The sequence below is a fragment of the Girardinichthys multiradiatus genome, chromosome 4 (genome assembly GCF_021462225.1).
Source record: "Girardinichthys multiradiatus isolate DD_20200921_A chromosome 4, DD_fGirMul_XY1, whole genome shotgun sequence".
NCBI lineage: Eukaryota > Metazoa > Chordata > Actinopteri > Cyprinodontiformes > Goodeidae > Girardinichthys > Girardinichthys multiradiatus.
In genome coordinates this window covers 4,341,251-4,361,206 of record NC_061797.1, presented here as the reverse complement: position 1 = coordinate 4,361,206, position 19,956 = coordinate 4,341,251, and the positions used below count along the sequence as shown (strand labels likewise).

At 41.7% G+C, this 19,956-nt stretch overlaps 1 protein-coding gene across 6 annotated transcripts in view; it reads right to left on the bottom strand.

Moving 5' to 3' along the window:
- Nucleotides 1–19,956, bottom strand: part of adamts17 (ADAM metallopeptidase with thrombospondin type 1 motif, 17) — a 68,567-nt gene that overhangs the window by 47,395 nt on the left and 1,216 nt on the right. For 5 of the 6 annotated variants that reach the window (XM_047362814.1, XM_047362816.1, XM_047362815.1 and 2 more), the window contains exons 2-3: nt 12,231–12,592; nt 7,693–7,864 (exon numbers count right to left, since the gene is read on the bottom strand). In XM_047362814.1, the coding sequence (XP_047218770.1) occupies nt 7,693–7,864; nt 12,231–12,592 (534 nt within the window). The remainder of the gene's footprint in view (nt 1–7,692; nt 7,865–12,230; nt 12,593–19,956) is intronic. The other variant, XM_047362819.1, reaches the window with a different exon arrangement.

The window sequence follows — 19,956 nt, the reverse complement described above, 5'->3', positions numbered from 1 at the left end:
TTTTTGTTTGTGGTTTCTTGCCCTCTTTCCAAGGCCCCCTCCGCACACCCGGTATGGATTGGTTTGTTTTTGTTTCATGACGCTCAAATTCAGTTGTGGTGCATACTGTTTCTACTGATTCTCCTTGAGACGGTTCTACATCGTAAATTGAGTCCACATGTGGTAAATTCAGTTGACTGGACATGATTAGGAAAGTCAAACACCATTAAGAAAGTCAAACATCACCTATATAATATAATAGTGCCAATAGTGCCTTTCTGGCATGGGCGAACCAGGCAGCCGACCGGGGACTTTTTTTCCATGACACATAGGGGGTGGCATGAGCACTTACAAAAAATTTAAATAAATTTAAATTGCGTCCCTTGCAGGTGCCATCAGGTGCCCATTTCGGGAAAAAAAGAAAGGAAGAAGAGGAGAAATGAGCAAAGGATAAAAGGTATACAACTATACTAAAATATGGGAAACAAATTTGGTGTTTGGACAAATTTCCCAAGTCTTGCAGAAGAGCAGCTGGCAGAGCAAGGCACTTGGCACGACACTGCACTTTGAAGGGCACTCTGACATGGACAGTAGACAGCTTGTGCAGGAAATCGAGAACTTCCCTGTTCTTGATTTCTTGCACAAGCCATCCAAAAACACGAGCCTCCTTGAGCTTATTACATTTATGCATGATAAGGATCTATCAGGTCTACCCCAAATTTTGGACTGCTCCCAGGATTGCAAATACTCTGCCAGTCACTGTGGCTCAAGCAGTGAGGGGTTTTTCCAAAACTAAAGTTGAGGAAGCCGTACCTGAGGTCAACTATGTCTCAGGAATGACTCAGTGACCTTACTGTTATCAGTATCAACTACTCAATAGGGGAAAAGTTCTCCTATAATGACATCATTGATATTTTTTCTTCAAGGAACACAAGAAAGGCCAGGTTGTAGTTTTATTTTGTGTTTTCTGTTCTCAGTGCAATACTGCAATCAGATTTTCTTTAGTGTGTTTAGGTTATATATTTGCCATTTTTTGTATAATGTATATTTAAGTTCTGGTAAGTTATTCTGTTTTGTGTGGATATGCTTGGAGGGGATCTTGCACAGCGAGTAATTCAATGTAGAATTGCCTCTAGTGCCACAATGGACAGTACATGTCAGCGCGCAACCACCAAGTATGAAGTAAAAGGGGACATATCATGTGAAATCCACTTTTTTAGCTCTTAAACACATTTTCAGTGTATTGGGAGTCTCTGAAAGTCTTGAAAATTTTAATTTAGTCACTCCAGAACCTGCGATGATATATTTAGATGCTTTTTGGGTCATATTTGGTCAGTCTGTTCAGATTTTTCCATTTTCCATTACGTTTCGTTCTTTATTGCGTCAGTATTTTCTGTGGAATTGTTTAAGATGGTCATGGACTTCCGGCTAACCAATCCAGCGAATCCGCCATTTTATTTCTTGCAGTATTCTTGTAGTTCAAGTTGAAAGATGCCGAAGCAGCAAGCGGAAAAATCTAAATGTTCTGTTGTCAGGTGTATCCACACCGGTCATTACACCGTCCCCCCGGATCAGAACCTCTTCGGAGTGTCAGGGTACATTTTATTTTTCATGGAAACGTGCCGACATGAGTGGGGAAAGTCCTCTCATTTGCGCGAAGCACTTCAGGGAGGAGTGTTTCTGCAACCTCGGCCAGTATGAAGGAGGATTAGCCGAAAGACTTCGTCTGTCTGAGGGGTCAGTTCCTTCTGTCTATAGAAGCGACGGACAGAGCAAAGAGATAAGCTGCAGATAACGATAAAATGACAGCAAGCTTGATTGCTGAGGTGTTGATATAACTTACTGCTGTTGTTTTGATAGCACAGCTTCGTGCCTCCTGCTAATGTTATCGCTGTGAGCTTGATTTTAGCTCCTTAAGGACATCACCTTATTGTGTGAATAACAATATAAATTGTTATTTGAATAACAATATTAAACGAACAGTTTTGCAATCTGTGTAAAAATATTGTCAGTAACATTAGTAATGGGATTACAGCTTTTGTTACTACTGTAAATTCATTAACTTTTCTCTGCTATTGTTTAAGAATTTACATTTTTAATGTAGCCTACTAGGGCAGGGGTGTTCATAGTCAGTCTTCGCGAGGTCCTGACATTTCCCTGCTTTAACACACCTGATTTAGATGATTGCAGCACAGCAAAAGCCAGTTAATCAACCATTGCTGTTTGTTGGATTTGATAGCTTACAGCTACAAGATTAGTTTTAGCCCTGTTGGTTTCATGCATTAGGAATAGCAGCAATAATTTTGCATATACTTCTTGTTTTTTAGACATTTGTTGATATTTATCGAGGGCAAGTAAAGTAACTGAATCTTGTTTTGTTCAGAGATCTAAAGCAGCAAGGCAGGAGCCATTATTTACCATCACAGGCCAAACGGGGTGGAGTGGAAGGCACCGCAGCCTGGAGGGGGGGGGGGGGGGGGGGGGGGGGCTCATTTGCATTTACAGAGACCCAGCAAAACGAGACGGTCAAAAAGGAAGCTTAAAAAAGGAGTGAAATGAACGCCTGATGTTTTTCCTTGGTTTGAAAAACATCAAACCAAAGCATTGCTGTTCCACTTTATACAGACCACATCTGAATGATTTAAACAGGAAAAGGAAGGATTAAAAAGCATGATATTGAAAGTAGTTGTCTGTAGACTGCCAAAACAGGACTGTTTGAGGCACAAATCTGGGGAAGGATACTGAAATATTTTTGCTTCTTTGAAGGTCTCAATGAGCACAGTGGCCTTCATCATTCGTAAATGGAAGAAGTTTGGAACCTCCAGGACTCTTCCAATAGCTGGGCGGCCGTCATAACTGAGTGATCTGGAGAGAAGGGCCTAAGTCAGGGAGGTGACCAAGAACCCTATGGTCACTGTGTCAGAGCTTCAGCGTTCCTCTGTGGAGAGAGTAGAACCTTCCAGAAGGACAACCATCTGCAACATTCCACCAAACAGGCCTGTATGGTAGAGTGGCCAGACAAAAGCCACTCCCTAATAAGAGAAACAGGGCAGCCTGTCTGGAATTTGCTAAAAGGCGCCTGAAAGACTGTCAAACCATAAGAAACAAAATTCTCTGGTCTGGTGAGACAAAGATTTAACTCTTTGGTGTGAATACCAGGCACCAGGTTTGGGGGAAACCAGGCACCACTCTCCACCAGTCCAATATCATCCCTACAGTGAAACGCAGTGGGGGTAACATCAAGCTATGGCAATGTTTTCCAGCAGCAGGAACTGGCAGACTAGTCAGGATAGAGGAAAAGATGAATCCAGCAATCTACAGAGACATTCTGGATGAAAACCTGCTCCAGAGCACTCTTGACCTCAGACTGGGGTGACAGTTCATTTTTCAGCAGGACAAAGGCCCAAAACCCACAGCCAAGATCTCAAAGGAGTTGCTTCAGAACCACCCTGTGATTGTCCTGGAGTGGGCAAGCCAGAGTCCAGACTTGAATCTGACGGAACATCTCTAGAGAAATCTGAAAATGGCTGTGAACAGAAGTCTCCTTTTCAAAATGATGGAGATTGAGATGTACCACAAAGAACAATGGACAAAACTGCCCAAAGACAGGTGTGCCAAGCTTGTGGCATCATACTTAAAAAGACTTGAGGGCTGTAATTGTTACCAAAGGTGGATCAACAAAGTATTAAGCAACTGCTACGAATTGTTACGTAAATCTATTTTTTTGTTTTCTATTTTTAATATCTTTGCAACAATCCAAAAAAACCACATTGTCATAATCGGGTATTGTGTGTAGAATTTTGAGGAAATGGATTAGTTTGGAGTAAGGCTGTAACATAACTAAATATAGGAAAAAATGCAGCGCTGTGAATACTTTCAGGATGCAATGCATATACAGGTCCTTCTCAAAATATTAGCATATTGTGATAAAGTTCATTATTTTCCATAATGTAATGATGAAAATTTAACATTCATATATTTTAGATTCATTGCACACTAAATGAAATATTTCAGGTCTTTTTTTGTCATAATACGGATGATTTTGGCATACAGCTCATGAAAACCCAAAATTCCTATCTCACAAAATTAGCATATCATTAAAAGGGTCTCTAAACGAGCTATGAACCTAATCATCTGAATCAACGAGTTAACTCTAAACACCTGCAAAAGATTCCTGAGACCTTTAAAACTCCCAGCCTGGTTCATCACTCAAAACCCCAATCATGGGTAAGACTGCCGACCTGACTGCTGTCCAGAAGGCCACTATTGACACCCTCAAGCAAGAGGGTAAGACACAGAAAGAAATCTCTGAACGAATAGGCTGTTCCCAGAGTGCTGTATCAAGGCACCTCAGTGGGAAGTCTGTGGGAAGGAAAAAGTGTGGCAGAAAACGCTGCACAACGAGAAGAGGTGACCGGACCCTGAGGAAGATTGTGGAGTAGGGCCGATTCCAGACCTTGGGGGACCTGCGGAAGCAGTTGACTGAGTCTGGAGTAGAAACATCCAGAGCCACTGTGCACAGGCGTGTGCAGGAAATGGGCTACAGGTGCCGCATTCCCCAGGTCAAGCCACTTTTGAATCAGAAACAGCAGCAGAAGCGCCTGACCTGGGCTACAGAGAAGCAGCACTGGACTGTTGCTCAGTGGTCCAAAGTACTTTTTCAGATGAAAGCAAATTCTGCATGTCATTTGGAAATCAAGGTGCCAGAGTCTGGAGGAAGACTGGGGAGAAGGAAATGCGAAAATGCCAGAAGTCCAGTGTCAAGTACCCACAGTCAGTGATGGTCTGGGGTGCCGTGTCAGTTGCTGGTGTTGGTCCACTGTGTTTTATCAAGGGCAGGGTCAATGCAGCTAGCTATCAGGAGATTTTGGAGCACTTCATGCTTCCATCTGCTGAAAAGCTTTATGGAGATGAAGATTTCATTTTTCAGCACAACCTGGCACCTGCTCACAGTGCCAAAACCACTGGTAAATGGTTTACTGACCATGGTATCACTGTGCTCAATTGACCTGCCAACTCTCCTGACCTGAACCCCATAGAGAATCTGTGGGATATTGTGAAGAGAACGTTGAGAGACTCAAGACCCAGCACTCTGGATGAGCTAAAGGCCGGTATCGAAGCATCCTGCGCCTCCATAAGACCTCAGCAGTGCCACAGGCTGATTGCCTCCATGCCACGCCGCATTGAAGCAGTTATTTCTGCAAAAGGATTCCCGACCAAGTATTGAGTGCATAACTGTACATGATTATTTGAAGGTTGACGTTTTTTGTATTAAAAACACTTTTCTTTTATTGGTCGGATGAAATATGCTAATTTTGTGAGATAGGAATTTTGGGTTTTCATGAGCTGTATGCCAAAATCATCCGTATTAAGACAATAAAAGACCTGAAATACTTCACTTAGTGTGCAATGACTCTAAAATATATGAATGTTAAATTTTCATCATGACATTATGGAAAATAATGAACTTTATCACAATATGCTAATATTTTGAGAAGGACCTGTACTTATCATTTCTCATTGCTCTCTGCTGGAGATTCCTGTTTCCATTTATGCCCTAGTATGCCCATGTCCATGCCTGATTTTTTGTTTTTGGTACATGCATCGTTCTCCTCATTCCTGCTTTGCTAGTTTTTGTTATATACACTGCCTGCCCATTTGTGTTTTGCCCTGCGATGGACTGGCAACCCGTCCAAGGTGTACCCCAAAAAGTCGCCACCAAAAAAAAGGTTACACACTCTATTATTTCATTGGACCGCTTTTAGCTTTGATTATGGCGTGCATTCGCCGTGGCATTGTTTCCATAAGCTCCTCCAATTCACAAGATTTATTTCTACCCAGTGTCGCATTAATTTTTCACCAAGATCTTGCATTGATGATGGTTGAGTCTGACCGCTGCGCAAAGCTTTCTCCAGCACATCCCAAGGATTCTCAATGGGGTTAAGGTCTGGACTCTGTGGTGGCCAATCCATGTGAGAGAATGATGTCTCATGCTCCCTGAACCACTCTTTCACAATTCGAGCCCGATGAATCTTGGCATTGTCATCTTGGAATATGCCCGTTCCATCAGGGGAAAAAAAAAATCCATTGATGGAATAACCTGGTCATTCAGTATATTCAAGTAGTCAGCTGACCTCAGTCTTTGAACACATACTGTTGCTGATCCCAGACCTGACCAACTGCAGCAACCCCAGATCATAGCACTGATCCCACAGGCTGGTACAGTAGACACTAGGCATGATGGGTGCATCACTTCACCTGCCTCTCTTCTTACCCTGATGCGCCCATCACTCTGGAACAGGGTAAATCTGGACTCATCAGACCCTATGACCTTCTTCCATTGCTCCAGACTCCAATCTTTATGCTCCTTAGCAAATTGAAGCTATTTTGTTCTGGTTAGCCTCACTGATTAGTGGTTTTCTTAAGGCTACACAGCTGTTCAGTCCCAATCCCTTGAGTTCCCTTTGCATTGTGTGTGTGGAAAGGCTCTTACTTCACTATTAAACATAGCCCGGAGTTCTACTGTTGTGTTTCTTTGATTTGATTTCACCAAAAGTTTAAGTGATCGCCGATCACAATCATTCAGGATTTTTTTCCGGCCACATTTCTTCCTCGAAGACGATGGATCCCCACTATCCTTCCAGTTTTTAATAATGTGTTAGACAGTTCTTAACCCAGTTTTGGTAGTTTTTGCAATCTCCTTAGATGTTTTCTCTGCTTGATGCATGCTAATGATTTGACCCTTCTGACGCAGACTGACATCTTTTCCACGACCACGAGATGTGTCTTTCGACATGGTTGTTTAAGAAATGAGAAGCAACTCATTGTACCAGTTGGTGTTAAATAACTTGTTGCCAGATGAAACAAAATCAACCATGCAGTAATTATCCAATGGGAGGATCGTACCTATTTGCTTAGCTAAATCCAGGTGGCGCCTTTTTTTTGGCCAGGTAGTGCATTTATTAAATCTTTTCTATTCACTGTGCTGCTCCTGCCAGCCGGGCTGCGTTTGGGTTCTGCTCAAAGAGCCATTCTGACAGACTGAGCTTATTGCCAAGGTGGCATATCAATGTAACAACAAGATCCTGAGTTTGACCCATTGTTTCACAAATTTCAGAGGAAGATGTTTGCATGCCTTGGGGCTTTATTTAATACATCTGTGGGTATGCAAGTGATTGAAATATCTAACTACAATGATTTGGATGGATAAGGAAATATATTTGGCAATGTTGTGTGTGTGAAATCAGATGAAGTGAGCCATAATCAATCACACCATTTGGGGTCTTTGTCAGTAACCATGGGAAAGGCTGGTTTGATACATCCCAATGAAGATGATGAACCTAATAACAAGCATGAAATAACCTTCTAGAAGATTTCAGTGAAACATTTCTTACTTTTAAAGGAAAATAAATCAGGCAACAAACCAGCAACAAAAACTGCAACAATTTCATTCTAAGCCAGACAGTGTGACAGGTGCTGAAGATGCTTCTAGGCAGTTTAATATGAAAAGCTAAAATTTAATGATGTCTTAGATTTTGGGCCCAGTTCAGAATGCTCTGGTATGTAGAACACTTCTTGATGGCTTCCCTTAAAAGCTGTTTATTGGTTTGATTAATTATTGTTTCATTATTACCAATAAATGGTATTATATAATTTGGTATTAAGATGTTTCATTATACATATCAGATAATAGTATATCAGAGTGTCTCTTACCTTCTACAGTCTCACAGTGGATGGGCTGGCCAGCACACTGACCAGGATTGTTCTTCGGGAAACAATGGTGTCGAAGCAGTTGGTGCTTAATTCCGGAGAATGACTGTGATGGATCATGATCATCCACAGGCTGGATGAACAGGCTGTCCTTCCCAATCTGAATAAGCCCAGTCTGTGCAAAAATATGCATCAAATGAAAGGTCTATGATGAGCAGATGCTTCTAGAGTAAAAAAAAAAGCCCTTGAGCTTTAGCTGCAGCTGCTTGTATCTGTCTTTTACTAAAGCAATATTTGTACATGATTTGTACATAGAAAGGCTGGAGTGGAACAGTTGTTAGCAGGTCCTGGGTTTGGATACCAGTGAAGGCCTTTATGTGTGGAGTTTTTATGTTTTCCTCTGGTTTCCTCTGGCTTCCTACCATTCTTCAAAGACAAACATGTTAGGTGTATTGGACATTTTAAGTTGCCCTTAGGTGTCCATATATGTTTGTATGATTGTCAGTCTTCTATGGTTCTGTGTTGCTCTATGATGGAGTTGCCTCTTGTCATGGGTGTACCCTGTCTCTTGAGGTAGGCACCAGCCTCTCAGTGACCAAGTAAGGAATAATTGTAGAGTTTACTAAATGGAGAATAACATAGGGAAAAATAAGAAGTATTCATATTTTACGTTTGAGTCACCTTGTACGTGAATTCAGGCAAACGTATTCAGTTTTGTCACAGGGTAATGTTGGTGCGTACTTAAGTGGCGTTTTAGGGTTTTGAAACAGTGAGAACTTTAGCCCAGAACCCTCCATCCTCCTGTTCCTTCTTTAAAAGTTGTCCTTTGCAGTCTCTATTTATGCATCTTGACCAGTATGTGTATTCCTCTGCTACCTGCTGAGTGGGGCTCACCCCAGTGTCACTGAGTATAAATGATGTTGAGACAAATGGTTCACAAATAGCGTTATTTTCTTCAGCCTTTAGGAACCAGTGAAGCCCAAACCTTAAAGGGCTGTGCCTATTCCCATAGAAACCCTAACCACCTTCGGCATGCATATTTAACACTCAGAGGCGCCCGGCGCACCTGAACAGGAAGTCTAAATAATCTCCTCAGGGCGGAGGCTGAGATGACAAACCTGCTGCTGTGAACAGTGACAATACTGCTTAGCAAACTGTAACAATCCAGAAAAGCAGGAGCAGAACACAACAGAAGGAAAAACATCAGCAGCTGGTTCATTTATAATGATGCAACGCAACAACCCCTGCTTGTTTCAAACCACCAGACCAGAGGGCATCTGTTCGCTACACCCGAAAACACGCAGTGCCAGGCCAGCTGTGGTTCTCACTGAGCCCACGGGAGTATCCGCCGTTAGGAGTGGACGACCTCCCTCACAGTCCATGGCTGAAGATGCTCCTTTGTGGTTTTCCTCCACTTCCACTGATCTCGCATCCTCTGGATTGGGTCACTGTTCCTTCTGCACCCCATCCAGGAGCCACAGGATCAGTGGTACTGCGCGTTCCGCCAAAATAACAAATAATTTTACATAATCAAATTTGACCTTATATTATATACTCTTTTGTTATTCTTGCTGTCGCATTGTTGAACAAAACAACTATTCAGGGCTTCTCCAGTCATGGACCTCACCGCACATCACTGAACTGAGATCAAATATAGCCCAGGAAATGTCAGATATTATTGTATGTGTCTAACCATGCTAGAGGCTATTATTATATCACAAATAATCCCAATAATGATAAACGGGTGTTTTCATCGCCTATGTAAATTTGCGCGGTGCTGTTGCAAACGGCAGCTGCCTTTGGGACACACAAGAATGACAGACTAATAATGAAGGCAGTTACTTGCAGTTTTAGTGAGTCAATAACCCTGCAGGTGTTATATAAACATATTGGCATCCACTCTTCTCAGAATTTGACAATTTTGCACTGAAACGCCCCATACTGCATATTCATTGAGGCAAACATGTGCACCCCCATTGCGGCACCAGAGATTGTTGAAAAAGGCCTTGCTTGTACATTTCAACAATCCTGCGACGTCCAAAGACAGAAAGTCTTTTTTGCATTTGCCAGCAGGGGGTCGAGAAAATGGGATTGCCTAACACAAAATAACTAGACAGACATTTCTGTGTTGATTTAAACTTTTTAAGATTATATATTATAGAAAAGTCTTACAGTTTTATTCAGCTGATGAACACTGAGTTCAAATGCAGATTTCAGTTATTTACCTACTCTGTCTCTGGCTGGTGTGAACATAACATTACAAACACAGCACACACACCAACATTTGCTGTGACATCCAATCCTACGAAGACTTGCAATTGTCTTACATGTTATCTGCTAGTGAATAATCGTTTCTCACTGTAGAAGGACTGGACTTCAAATGATAACCTTAAATCGGCAATGACATTAAATGAATCAATCTAGATATCACCAACCCCTCTACATTGACAGGCAACAAAATGGGGTTCTCTAAGCTCATTACTGATATCTGTCTTGTGTGTTAACACAAACCTGATGTTTAAGGGCAGCGAATGCAGCTTTTCCATATTGACTCCACCTTTGTTAAATATACAAAGACATGATGGAGCCCTCTTTATGGTCTTGTTCACTTGGTTAGATTTAGATCAAGTTAATCCTAAAATTATTCATACCCAGAGATTTAGATTTTAATCATATATTGCTTCTTATAGGAAATGAGAAAGAGCTCTCTCAAAAGACAGTAAAACATCATAGAAGTATTCGTAATACCTTTTATTTATATTTTATTTAAGATTGGCATCTTAAAAAACATTTAGACCCTACTCCTTAATCAATATAATAATCTTTCTTGGCATTGCAGCAGTTAAAGTCTTTTTAGACCAGCATCTTTTATGTTTTCACTGGTATTTTGAAGATTTAGTTTTGGTGATGAGCTCCAAGTCTTTGAGGTCGAAAGGTCTCTTTGCCTTCACCCTAATATACAGGGATTGGACAATGAAATTGAAACACCTGTCATTTTAGTGTGGGAGGTTTCATGGCTAAATTGGACCAGTCTGGTAGCCAGTCTTCATTGATTGCACATTGCACCAGTAAGAGCAGAGTGTGAAGGTTCAATTAGCAGGGTAAGAGCACAGTTTTGCTCAAAATATTGAAATGCACACAACATTATGGGTGACATACCAGAGTTCAAAAGAGGACAAATTGTTGGTGCACGTCTTGCTGGCGCATCTGTGACCAAGACAGCAAGTCTTTGTAATGTATCAAGAGCCACGGTATCCATGGTAATGTCAGCATACCACCAAGAAGGATGAACCACATCCAACAGGATTAACTGTGGACGCAAGAGGAAGCTGTCTGAAAGGGATGTTCGGGTGCTAACCTGGATTGTATCCAAAAAACATAAAACCACAGATGCCCAAATCACGGCAGAATTAAATGTGCACCTCAACTCTCCTGTCTCCACCAGAACTGTCCGTCGGGAGCTCCACAGGGTCAATATACACGGCCGGGCTGCTATAGCCAAACCTTTGGTCATTCATGCCAATGCCAAACGTCGGTTTCAATGGTGCAAGGAGCGCAAATCTTGGGCTGTGGACAATGTGAAACATGTATTGTTCTCTGATGAGTCCACCTTTACTGTTTTCCCCACATCCGGGAGAGTTACGGTGTGGAGAAGCCCCAAAGAACCGTACCACCCAGATTGTTGCATGCCCACAGTGAAGCATGGGGGTGGATCAGTGATGGTTTGGGCTGCCATATCATGGCATTCCCTTGGCCCAATACTTGTGCTAAATGGGCGTGTCACTGCCAAGGACTACCGAACCATTCTTGAGGACCATGTGCATCCAATGGTTCAAACATTGTATCCTGAAGGCGGTGCCGTGTATCAGGATGACAATGCACCAATACACACAGCAAGACTGGTGAAAGATTGGTTTGATGAACATGAAAGTGAAGTTGAACATCTCCCATGGCCTGCACAGTCACCAGATCTAAATATTATTGAGCCACTTTGGGGTGTTTTGGAGGAGCGAGTCAGGAAATGTTTTCCTCCACCAGTATCACGTAGTGACCTGGCCACTATCCTGCAAGAAGAATGGCTTAAAATCCCTTTGACCACTGTGCAGGACTTGTATATGTCATTCCCAAGACGAATTGACGCTGTATTGGCCGCAAGAGGAGGCCCTACACCACACTAATAAGTTACTGTGGTCTAAAACCAGGTGTTTCAGTTTCATTGTCCAATCCCTGTATCTCCCTTCAAAGTCTATCTGTTAGATTCAAGTCGGGTCTCTGGCCGGGCCGCTCGAAATGCTAATATTACTTCCATACAGAAGAGTGTTAGTGAAATTAAAAGATTACTTCAAACCCAAATCGGACAGAGGTATGAATAATTTAGGATTTAACTTTAAAAATATATCTATATATACACCATGCAGGTTAGCTTGATATTCTCTCCAGACCACTTCATCTGATTTATGATGGAATTAAACGAAGCTCAGTTGCTAAATTTGAACATCATGATATCTTATCAGCTGTCTAAAAACAAAAGATAGATTTACCAAACCGCCACAGGTGCTCAGGGATGCCAGAGAGTCTGTATGGTTGATGATAAAGCCAGAGTAAAAACAAAGCTGCTTCATGGATAAGTGTCTGACTACTACACTTTGGTTCCTGAGCCTCTCCTCTACAACAAAGTCTCTTGAAAGAATTTTAAGGTCTTGTGTTAAATTAAGATACAGACTCCTTCCAAAAGCCGACAGCGACACAATAATGTTCTCTGCCTCAGAATGTTCTTTACTCGAGAAATCCAAGGGCCACTGATGACGTTGTCGTAACCTGTAGACAGGATCCTCGGAAAGGTACATCTCCTGCCTGGACACCAGCCTGGGAACAACCTCATCCGTTTCCAGATTAGTTTGAGCTGTGGGCAAAAACAATCTCCAATTAAACACTGCATGCATGGTAGAAGTAAGCACTCGCTGTGTGCCTTTTGTACCTCATGAGTGTCAAAAGTTAACGACTCTCTTAGGTGCTTGTATGCAGGCGGATGTGATGCCTGCTGTAACTGATCCAGCTGTTCACAGACCCTTCCTGCCACCCAGTTGTAGACACTGCCTGCTGACCGCCAATGACCAGGTCATAAGATGATGAGACAATAGTGAGCTATGATTTTTTCAGGAAGAAGGCTGTTCTTTATCTAATAAAATTCTAGAATGATTTTCAACCCTTTAGCCTTATGTCCAATCTGTGCTTGTAGTTGTTTGATTTAAGGTTACCTTTCGCTTTTTTCTACTTATGATACAAAAAACCTTTTTCAAATACAGGGGAAATTATATCATTATTCAGAATTATAGAATTGTACAGAGTATTCCGCATTTAAACAATTGTCCGCTATGTATTTTTATTAGAATGACACACCAACAAATCAAATTGACATATTAACTTAGACCTACAAACAACATGGAAAGTCTCCAATCCCATACAATGCTGAAAAAATATGTTTTTTCCAGTAGAATGTTGAATAGGAGTTCTTAAAACATCAAAATGGGGAGCTGCAACACTCTCGCCAGTGAATGAAATGGCTAAGTGCAACTGTGTGTGCATGTTCATGCACCAATTCTTCTGGCATATGAACATGCTTCAAGAGGAAAGTATTTCCTGATTTACAAACATTGATTTACTTATGAAATAACACTCAACTCCTGCGTGGAGTTGGCACATTTATTTTGGGTTCTCCAGTCTTAATCTACAGTCTAAAAAAACATGCATGCTAGGTTAATTTGAAATTCTAACTGTGTGCGTGCATAATTATCTGGACCACAGCCCAGCCAAAATTTATAAAATAAGGCTCAGGGGTTCTGATGTCACTCTGCAAGCAGAAAGAGGGGAGTTGTGAGACCATATACTTTTGATTGCCATGTCTTTTTTAAGCATTAATGAATATGTTGATTAGGATCTTTTTCATGAATAAAAGTCCAGCATCTTCTAAATAAAATCAACTCAGCATGGATTATGATGAAAGCCAAGCAAAGAGGACATCAAAAAAGTAAAATTAGATGCCTTGTTTAATTCTTTAAAAATTCTAACAAATAAATGCCTTAAAGCCTGTTTAGCAGGGGTATCCAAAGCATGGCCTGCAGGCCATGTGCGGTCCACGGAATGATGTGCAGCCCGTGACCACGGGCGATACATTTTTAGTATTTAAATTGTTTTAGGGTGAAATTTTCACTCATGCGAGACCTTTCAAGAAAGATGCAGACAAAGTCTTAAAATACAACATAAAATATAACACCTTAGATACAACAAAAAAATTTTGTCTTTTATTAGTCATGTTGTTTGCAGCCATCTATTGAACTTGAGTGAACAAAGCATTTTTCGAGAGAGTAATCCATTTCAATCCGTGTATGGTTCATTCTTTGGTTTTACAAGTTTAAAATGATATGAGAAAACACAAATGATCAGGCATTTTTTAGTTTTAAAATTAAATTAGAAAAAAAACAATTCCAAAAATAAATAAAAAAGGGTGTGTTTTTCTAATTTTAATGGTTAAAAGAAAGACATTATATTTTTTCAGTTCACTATTTAGGACCTTTTGGCGGGGCCAGATACTGGTGATGGCTGTACTCAAACCCAGCATTGATTACAGAACCTGTTTCACAAAATTCTGTTCCCCTGAAATAATCTGTTGCCCTGGTCACACAGCACCGATGTTGAATCTTCTGGGGCAAACACACAGTCCATGTGAACCAAGAGCGCCTCCTGGAGACACAATATAATAATAGGAAGAGACAGATTATTTCAGGGGAACAGAATTTCGCAAGAGTTCTGGAATCAATGCAGGATTCGAGTGTAGCCAGTATCTAGGGGAATTACAGACTTATTGTCTACAGTTTTCCAGGCAAAGCTCTTCTTCTTTGGTGATATCCGTTATTTCCGGTGTTCAGATTCTGTGCTACCCTTCCATCGTACCTTGTGGCAATACGCATGCACACACCCATGATACGTCACAGATCACTTACCTGAAAGCCCTCTTATTGAGACATCTTACCTGTGATAGTTTCGTTTCGTCAAAGGTTACGGTACTTTATGTTTTATTTTTCTCAAGGTTTTGTATTACTTCTTGGTTTAAGTTTACATGACAATGAGCTTGTAGCATATTTATGAATTACTTTAGTTTGACGTCTATCGTTATTTTACTATAAACCACAAATGACTTCCCTTCTTTAGCATCAACCATGTGAATCACGACAAACATGGTCTTTTTTTCAGGCTATTTTGCACTTATAATTATACTACATTTCAATATTTTTGAGTATTGATTATTCTGTATCTGTCACTTTATCATTTCAGGTGCAGTGTGACCTGTGGGGTCGATGGGTACGTTTTGACTGTGCTAGATTTAATAAAGACTGTCACACAACTTATTTATGCTCAAAGTGTTTGCAGGGGTCACCTGTATTTTTAGATGCCAATTAAATTTATTTGCAATAAAAGCCAATCCAAAAACAAGACTGGTTAATTGGTTTCTCTAAATTGCCCTTAGGTGTAAATGGGTGTGTGCATGGTTGTTTGTCATGTATGTCCCTGTGTTGCCCTGCGATGGATTGGCGACCTGTCCAGGCTGTAGCCCGCCTCTCGCCCGTAGACTGCTTGAGATAGGCACCAGCCCCCCGTGACCCACTATGGAATAAGCGGTATAGAAGATGAATGAATGAAAGAATGAATGAATTCTATAAAAGCTGATGAAGGAATTTCTTGAATAAGCATGTGCTACCTCTGTATTTTATAAAGGTAGGGCAGTGTGATGAAGGTTTTTAGTGCATAAACGTGTGCTATATAGCTTTATATATTAAACAGGTAGGATATTCTAGTGGTTTTAGAAGTTTTTGTCCTTCAGATAAATTGTTCCAATGCTACGCATAACTGCTAAACTGCCACTTCAATCCCGTCACATTAAGAATGTTTTCTGATGATTATATTTACCATCAGCACTAACCGTTATGGTTTTTGGTGTGTAAACATGATGATAACAGTTTTCAATGGGACTGATAGATTTAGCGATCTAGACGCATTACGGTAGGAAAATTTGGCAAGGTCGCACAGATCGTCAGAACACCAGTATCGCTATAAATAAATAAAAAAACTGCTGTATATTTTGCTTTGGATTGAGATCAAACAATGTGGATTTTTAATTAGTTCGATATTACATTTTTACATTTAGTTTTAAAAACACAAATACAAAAAAACAACATAGTTATTTTCTTTCTGCCATTTTGCTTTGAAACCGGAAACCAAAGAACCAACCATAAACTGATTCATATCAATTCATGTATCATTACTTCAATTGTTTATTAATTGAGAATCAAATTTTAAAATGACTAATTTCATTATTCATTTTCACGTGTGATTTGAAAAATACAATTCATCAATGTTTTTTATATTCTTGATTTTATTCTAACATCAAAAATCAAACATTTATAAAACGCCCTGCGACTGGTCCATGTACTTTTGCATTCATTCATCATTTCAGTTTTAGAAGTGAAATAAAATTCTGAAAAGGGTGTCAGTTTGGTTTTCTGATTTGTATGAATTAAAGAATAAAACAGCGATGGCTTTATTTTTGCTTTAAAAAATCCGTGTATGATTCGTTCTTTGGTTTTTCCGTTTCAAAATAATACAAGAAAAAATAAATAATGAGGTATTTTTTTAGTTTTTTTGTTTTAAAATTAAATTAGAAAAATGACAATTCCATTCATTCATTAATGAATGAATGAATAAACAATTCCACAAATAAAAAAAGGCTGTGGTTTTCTAATTTTACTGGTTAAAATAAATACATATTTTATATTTTGTTAGTTCACCATTTAGGGTATTTTAGCAGAGCCAGATACTGGCAATGGCTGCACTCAAACCCTGCATTGATTAAAGAACTTGTGCAAAATTCTGTTCCCCTGAAATAATCTGTTCCCCTTCTATTTGTATATTATGACTCCAGAGAAAGAGAATACAAGATAACACCCTAGAGGATAAAAACACATATATTACAACACTACTCAAAAGTACAAGGTACTATTGAATGCAAGATGTATTTAGTGGCAACCGCAGCTCAATATAGAGTACAGGTCCTTCTCAAAATATTAGCATATTGTGATAAAGTTCATTATTTTCCATAATGTAATGATGAAAATTTAACATTAATATATTTTAGATTTATTGCACACTAACTGAAATATTTCAGGTCTTTTATTGTCTTAATACGGATGATTTTGGCATACAGCTCATGAAAACCCAAAATTCCTATCTCACAAAATTAGCATATTTCATCCGACCAATAAAAGAAAAGTGTTTTTAATACAAAAAACGTCAACCTTCAAATAATCATGTACAGTTATGCACTCAATACTTGGTCGGGAATCCTTTTGCAGAAATGACTGCTTCAATGCGGCGTGGCATGGAGGCAATCAGCCTGTGGCACTGCTGAGGTCTTATGGAGGCCCAGGATGCTTCGATAGCGGGCGGCCTTTAGCTCATCCAGAGTGTTGGGTCTTGAGTCTCAACGTTCTCTTCACAATATCCCACAGATTCTCTATGGGGTTCAGGTCAGGAGAGTTGGCAGGCCAATTGAGCACAGTGATACCATGGTCAGTAAACCATTTACCAGTGGTTTTGGCTCTGTGAACAGGTGCCAGGTCGTGCTGAAAAATGAAATCTTCATCTCCATAAAGCTTTTCAGCAGATGGAAGCATGAAGTGCTCCAAAATCTCCTGATAGCTAGCTGCATTGACCCTGCCCTTGATAAAACACAGTGGACCAACACCAGCAGCTGACACGGCACCCCAGACCATCACTGACCGTGGCTACTTGACACTGGACTTCTGGCATTTTGGCATTTCCTTCTCCCCAGTTTTCCTCCAGACTCTGGCCCCTTGATTTCCGAATGACATGCAGAATTTGCTTTCATCCGAAAAAAGTACTTTGGACCACTGAGCAACAGTCCAGTGCTACTTCTCTGTAGCCCAGGTCAGGCGCTTCTGCCGCTGTTTCTGGTTCAAAAGTGGCTTGACCTGGGGAATGCGGCACCTGTAGCCCATTTCCTGCACACGCCTGTGCACGGTGGCTCTGGATGTTTCTACTCCAGACTCAGTCCACTGCTTCCGCAGGTCCCCCAAGGTCTGGAATCGGCCCTTCTCCACAATCGTCCTCAGGGTCCGGTCACCTCTTCTCGTTGTGCAGCGTTTTCTGCCACACTTTTTCCTTCCCACAGACTTCCCACTGAGGTGCCTTGATACAGCACTCTGGGAACAGCCTATTCGTTCAGAAATGTCTTTCTGTGTCTTACCCTCTTGCTTGAGGGTGTCAATAGTGGCCTTCTGGACAGCAGTCAGGTCGGCAGTCTTACCCATGATTGGGGTTTTGAGTGATGAACCAGGCTGGGAGTTTTAAAGGCCTCAGGAATCATTTGCAGGTGTTTAGAGTTAACTCGTTGATTCAGATGATTAGGTTCATAGCTCGTTTAGAGACCCTTTTAATGATATGCTAATTTTGTGAGATAGGAATTTTGGGTTTTCATGAGCTGTATGCCAAAATCATCCGTATTAAGACAATAAAAGACCTGAAATATTTCAGTTAGTGTGCAATGAATCTAAAATATATGAATGTTAAATTTTCATCATGACATTATGGAAAATAATGAACTTTATCACAATATGCTAATATTTTGAGAAGGACCTGTATATCTGTAAACATCAGAATCCAAACACCTGTGGGTGTATGTATGAGTGTGCTTCTGTATATAAGGTTTCTCCATAAGAATACTCAATAGCGGGTGTGAGAAGCCACAGACCTGCCCCTTAGGACCCGAGTTCGACATGGAGGTGATCGGAGCCACAGACATCCAAAGACGCCCCAGAGCACAGGAACCCCTGGAGGACCACATCAGGGACTACCGCACCCACTCCATAGAGAAGAGCAGAGAAGAACCCCATGAGAACCACCCAGCAGCCACAGTGCAGAAGCCCCAGGGAGCTGCAGGGACAAGCCCACAACCCCCCCACCCGGCTATGCCATAGCAAATCCAGCCATGGACCCAGAGACCCGAGACCCAAGGGCACACCACCCCCCAGCAAAGGCCCGACAATGCCAGGGGGCCGGCACACACCAGAGCACCTAGCCCTGGACACAGATAACCACCAACACAACAGCAGGTACAGACACCAGCCACCGGCAGGAAGTGTGAAGGGTAAGAAATAGGCCCCATATTTTGACTCATTCCCACCATCATGCGCGCATATAAAAACACTCACAACCACACACCCAAAGTAAACACACAACAATGCACAATGCCAATCACTCGCACTCTCCATACACACTCTACACTCCTAGGTCCGAGCACCAGTACCCTAGAGGGGGAACCAGCCCCCTGGCCCCCTTCATTCTATGGTGGAGACAGGCAGACCTCCCAAACTACCAGTCCAGACTTGGGCTGAGACTGCCCGAACCCGAACAACCCTGTTCCAGTCTCTGACTCCGGCCCCCAACAACCCCCTACCCCATCCAGAGAGGGGGCCATAAACAAAGGAGAGAAAAAAAAAATTGGGGTCCTAACGTGCCTGTCAACCAGAGCTGCCGCAGGACGTAACAGTCCAAACCCCCAATAAATCTCAACCTCATGAACCTCCACCCTCTATGAACCCTAACATTAATTTCCCCACAGGGCCACCCCTAACCAGGAAACATATTGCACACTGAACACAAATGCCATGAATCCCCTCCCCACAGTGGCATACTCCCACAAGAGTTCCACCCCTGAAAAGCTGATGAAGACACATCCATACAGTGTGAGCTCTGCACACAGACCCCACTCCAAGCACCCCCGCCGCATCCTTCGCCCCATCAAGTCCACTCCAGCCACTGTCCGCAAGTCCACAGAGCAGACCACACGAAGCCCTGTACCAGACCAACCGACCCCATACCAAGACAGGATCAACTCACCTGCCAAGCAGTCTCTGGCCGGTGGTGTCCACCCGAGGCTGGTGACCCCCACCATGCCCTAGCAACCACACAAACACCATATTACCACCACTGCAACATCATCCCAGGGAGAACCACCAACCTGCTCAGCTCCACCGTCACTGCTCAGCCAATCCAAATGCCAGCACCTACACATCCAAAAAAAAGGGGGGCACCCCCCCACCACACACGCTCCAACCACCAAGGGAAGCAGCCCCAGCCCGAAACAACAAAAAACACGAATGAATAAATAGACATAAAAAAAATAAACGAATA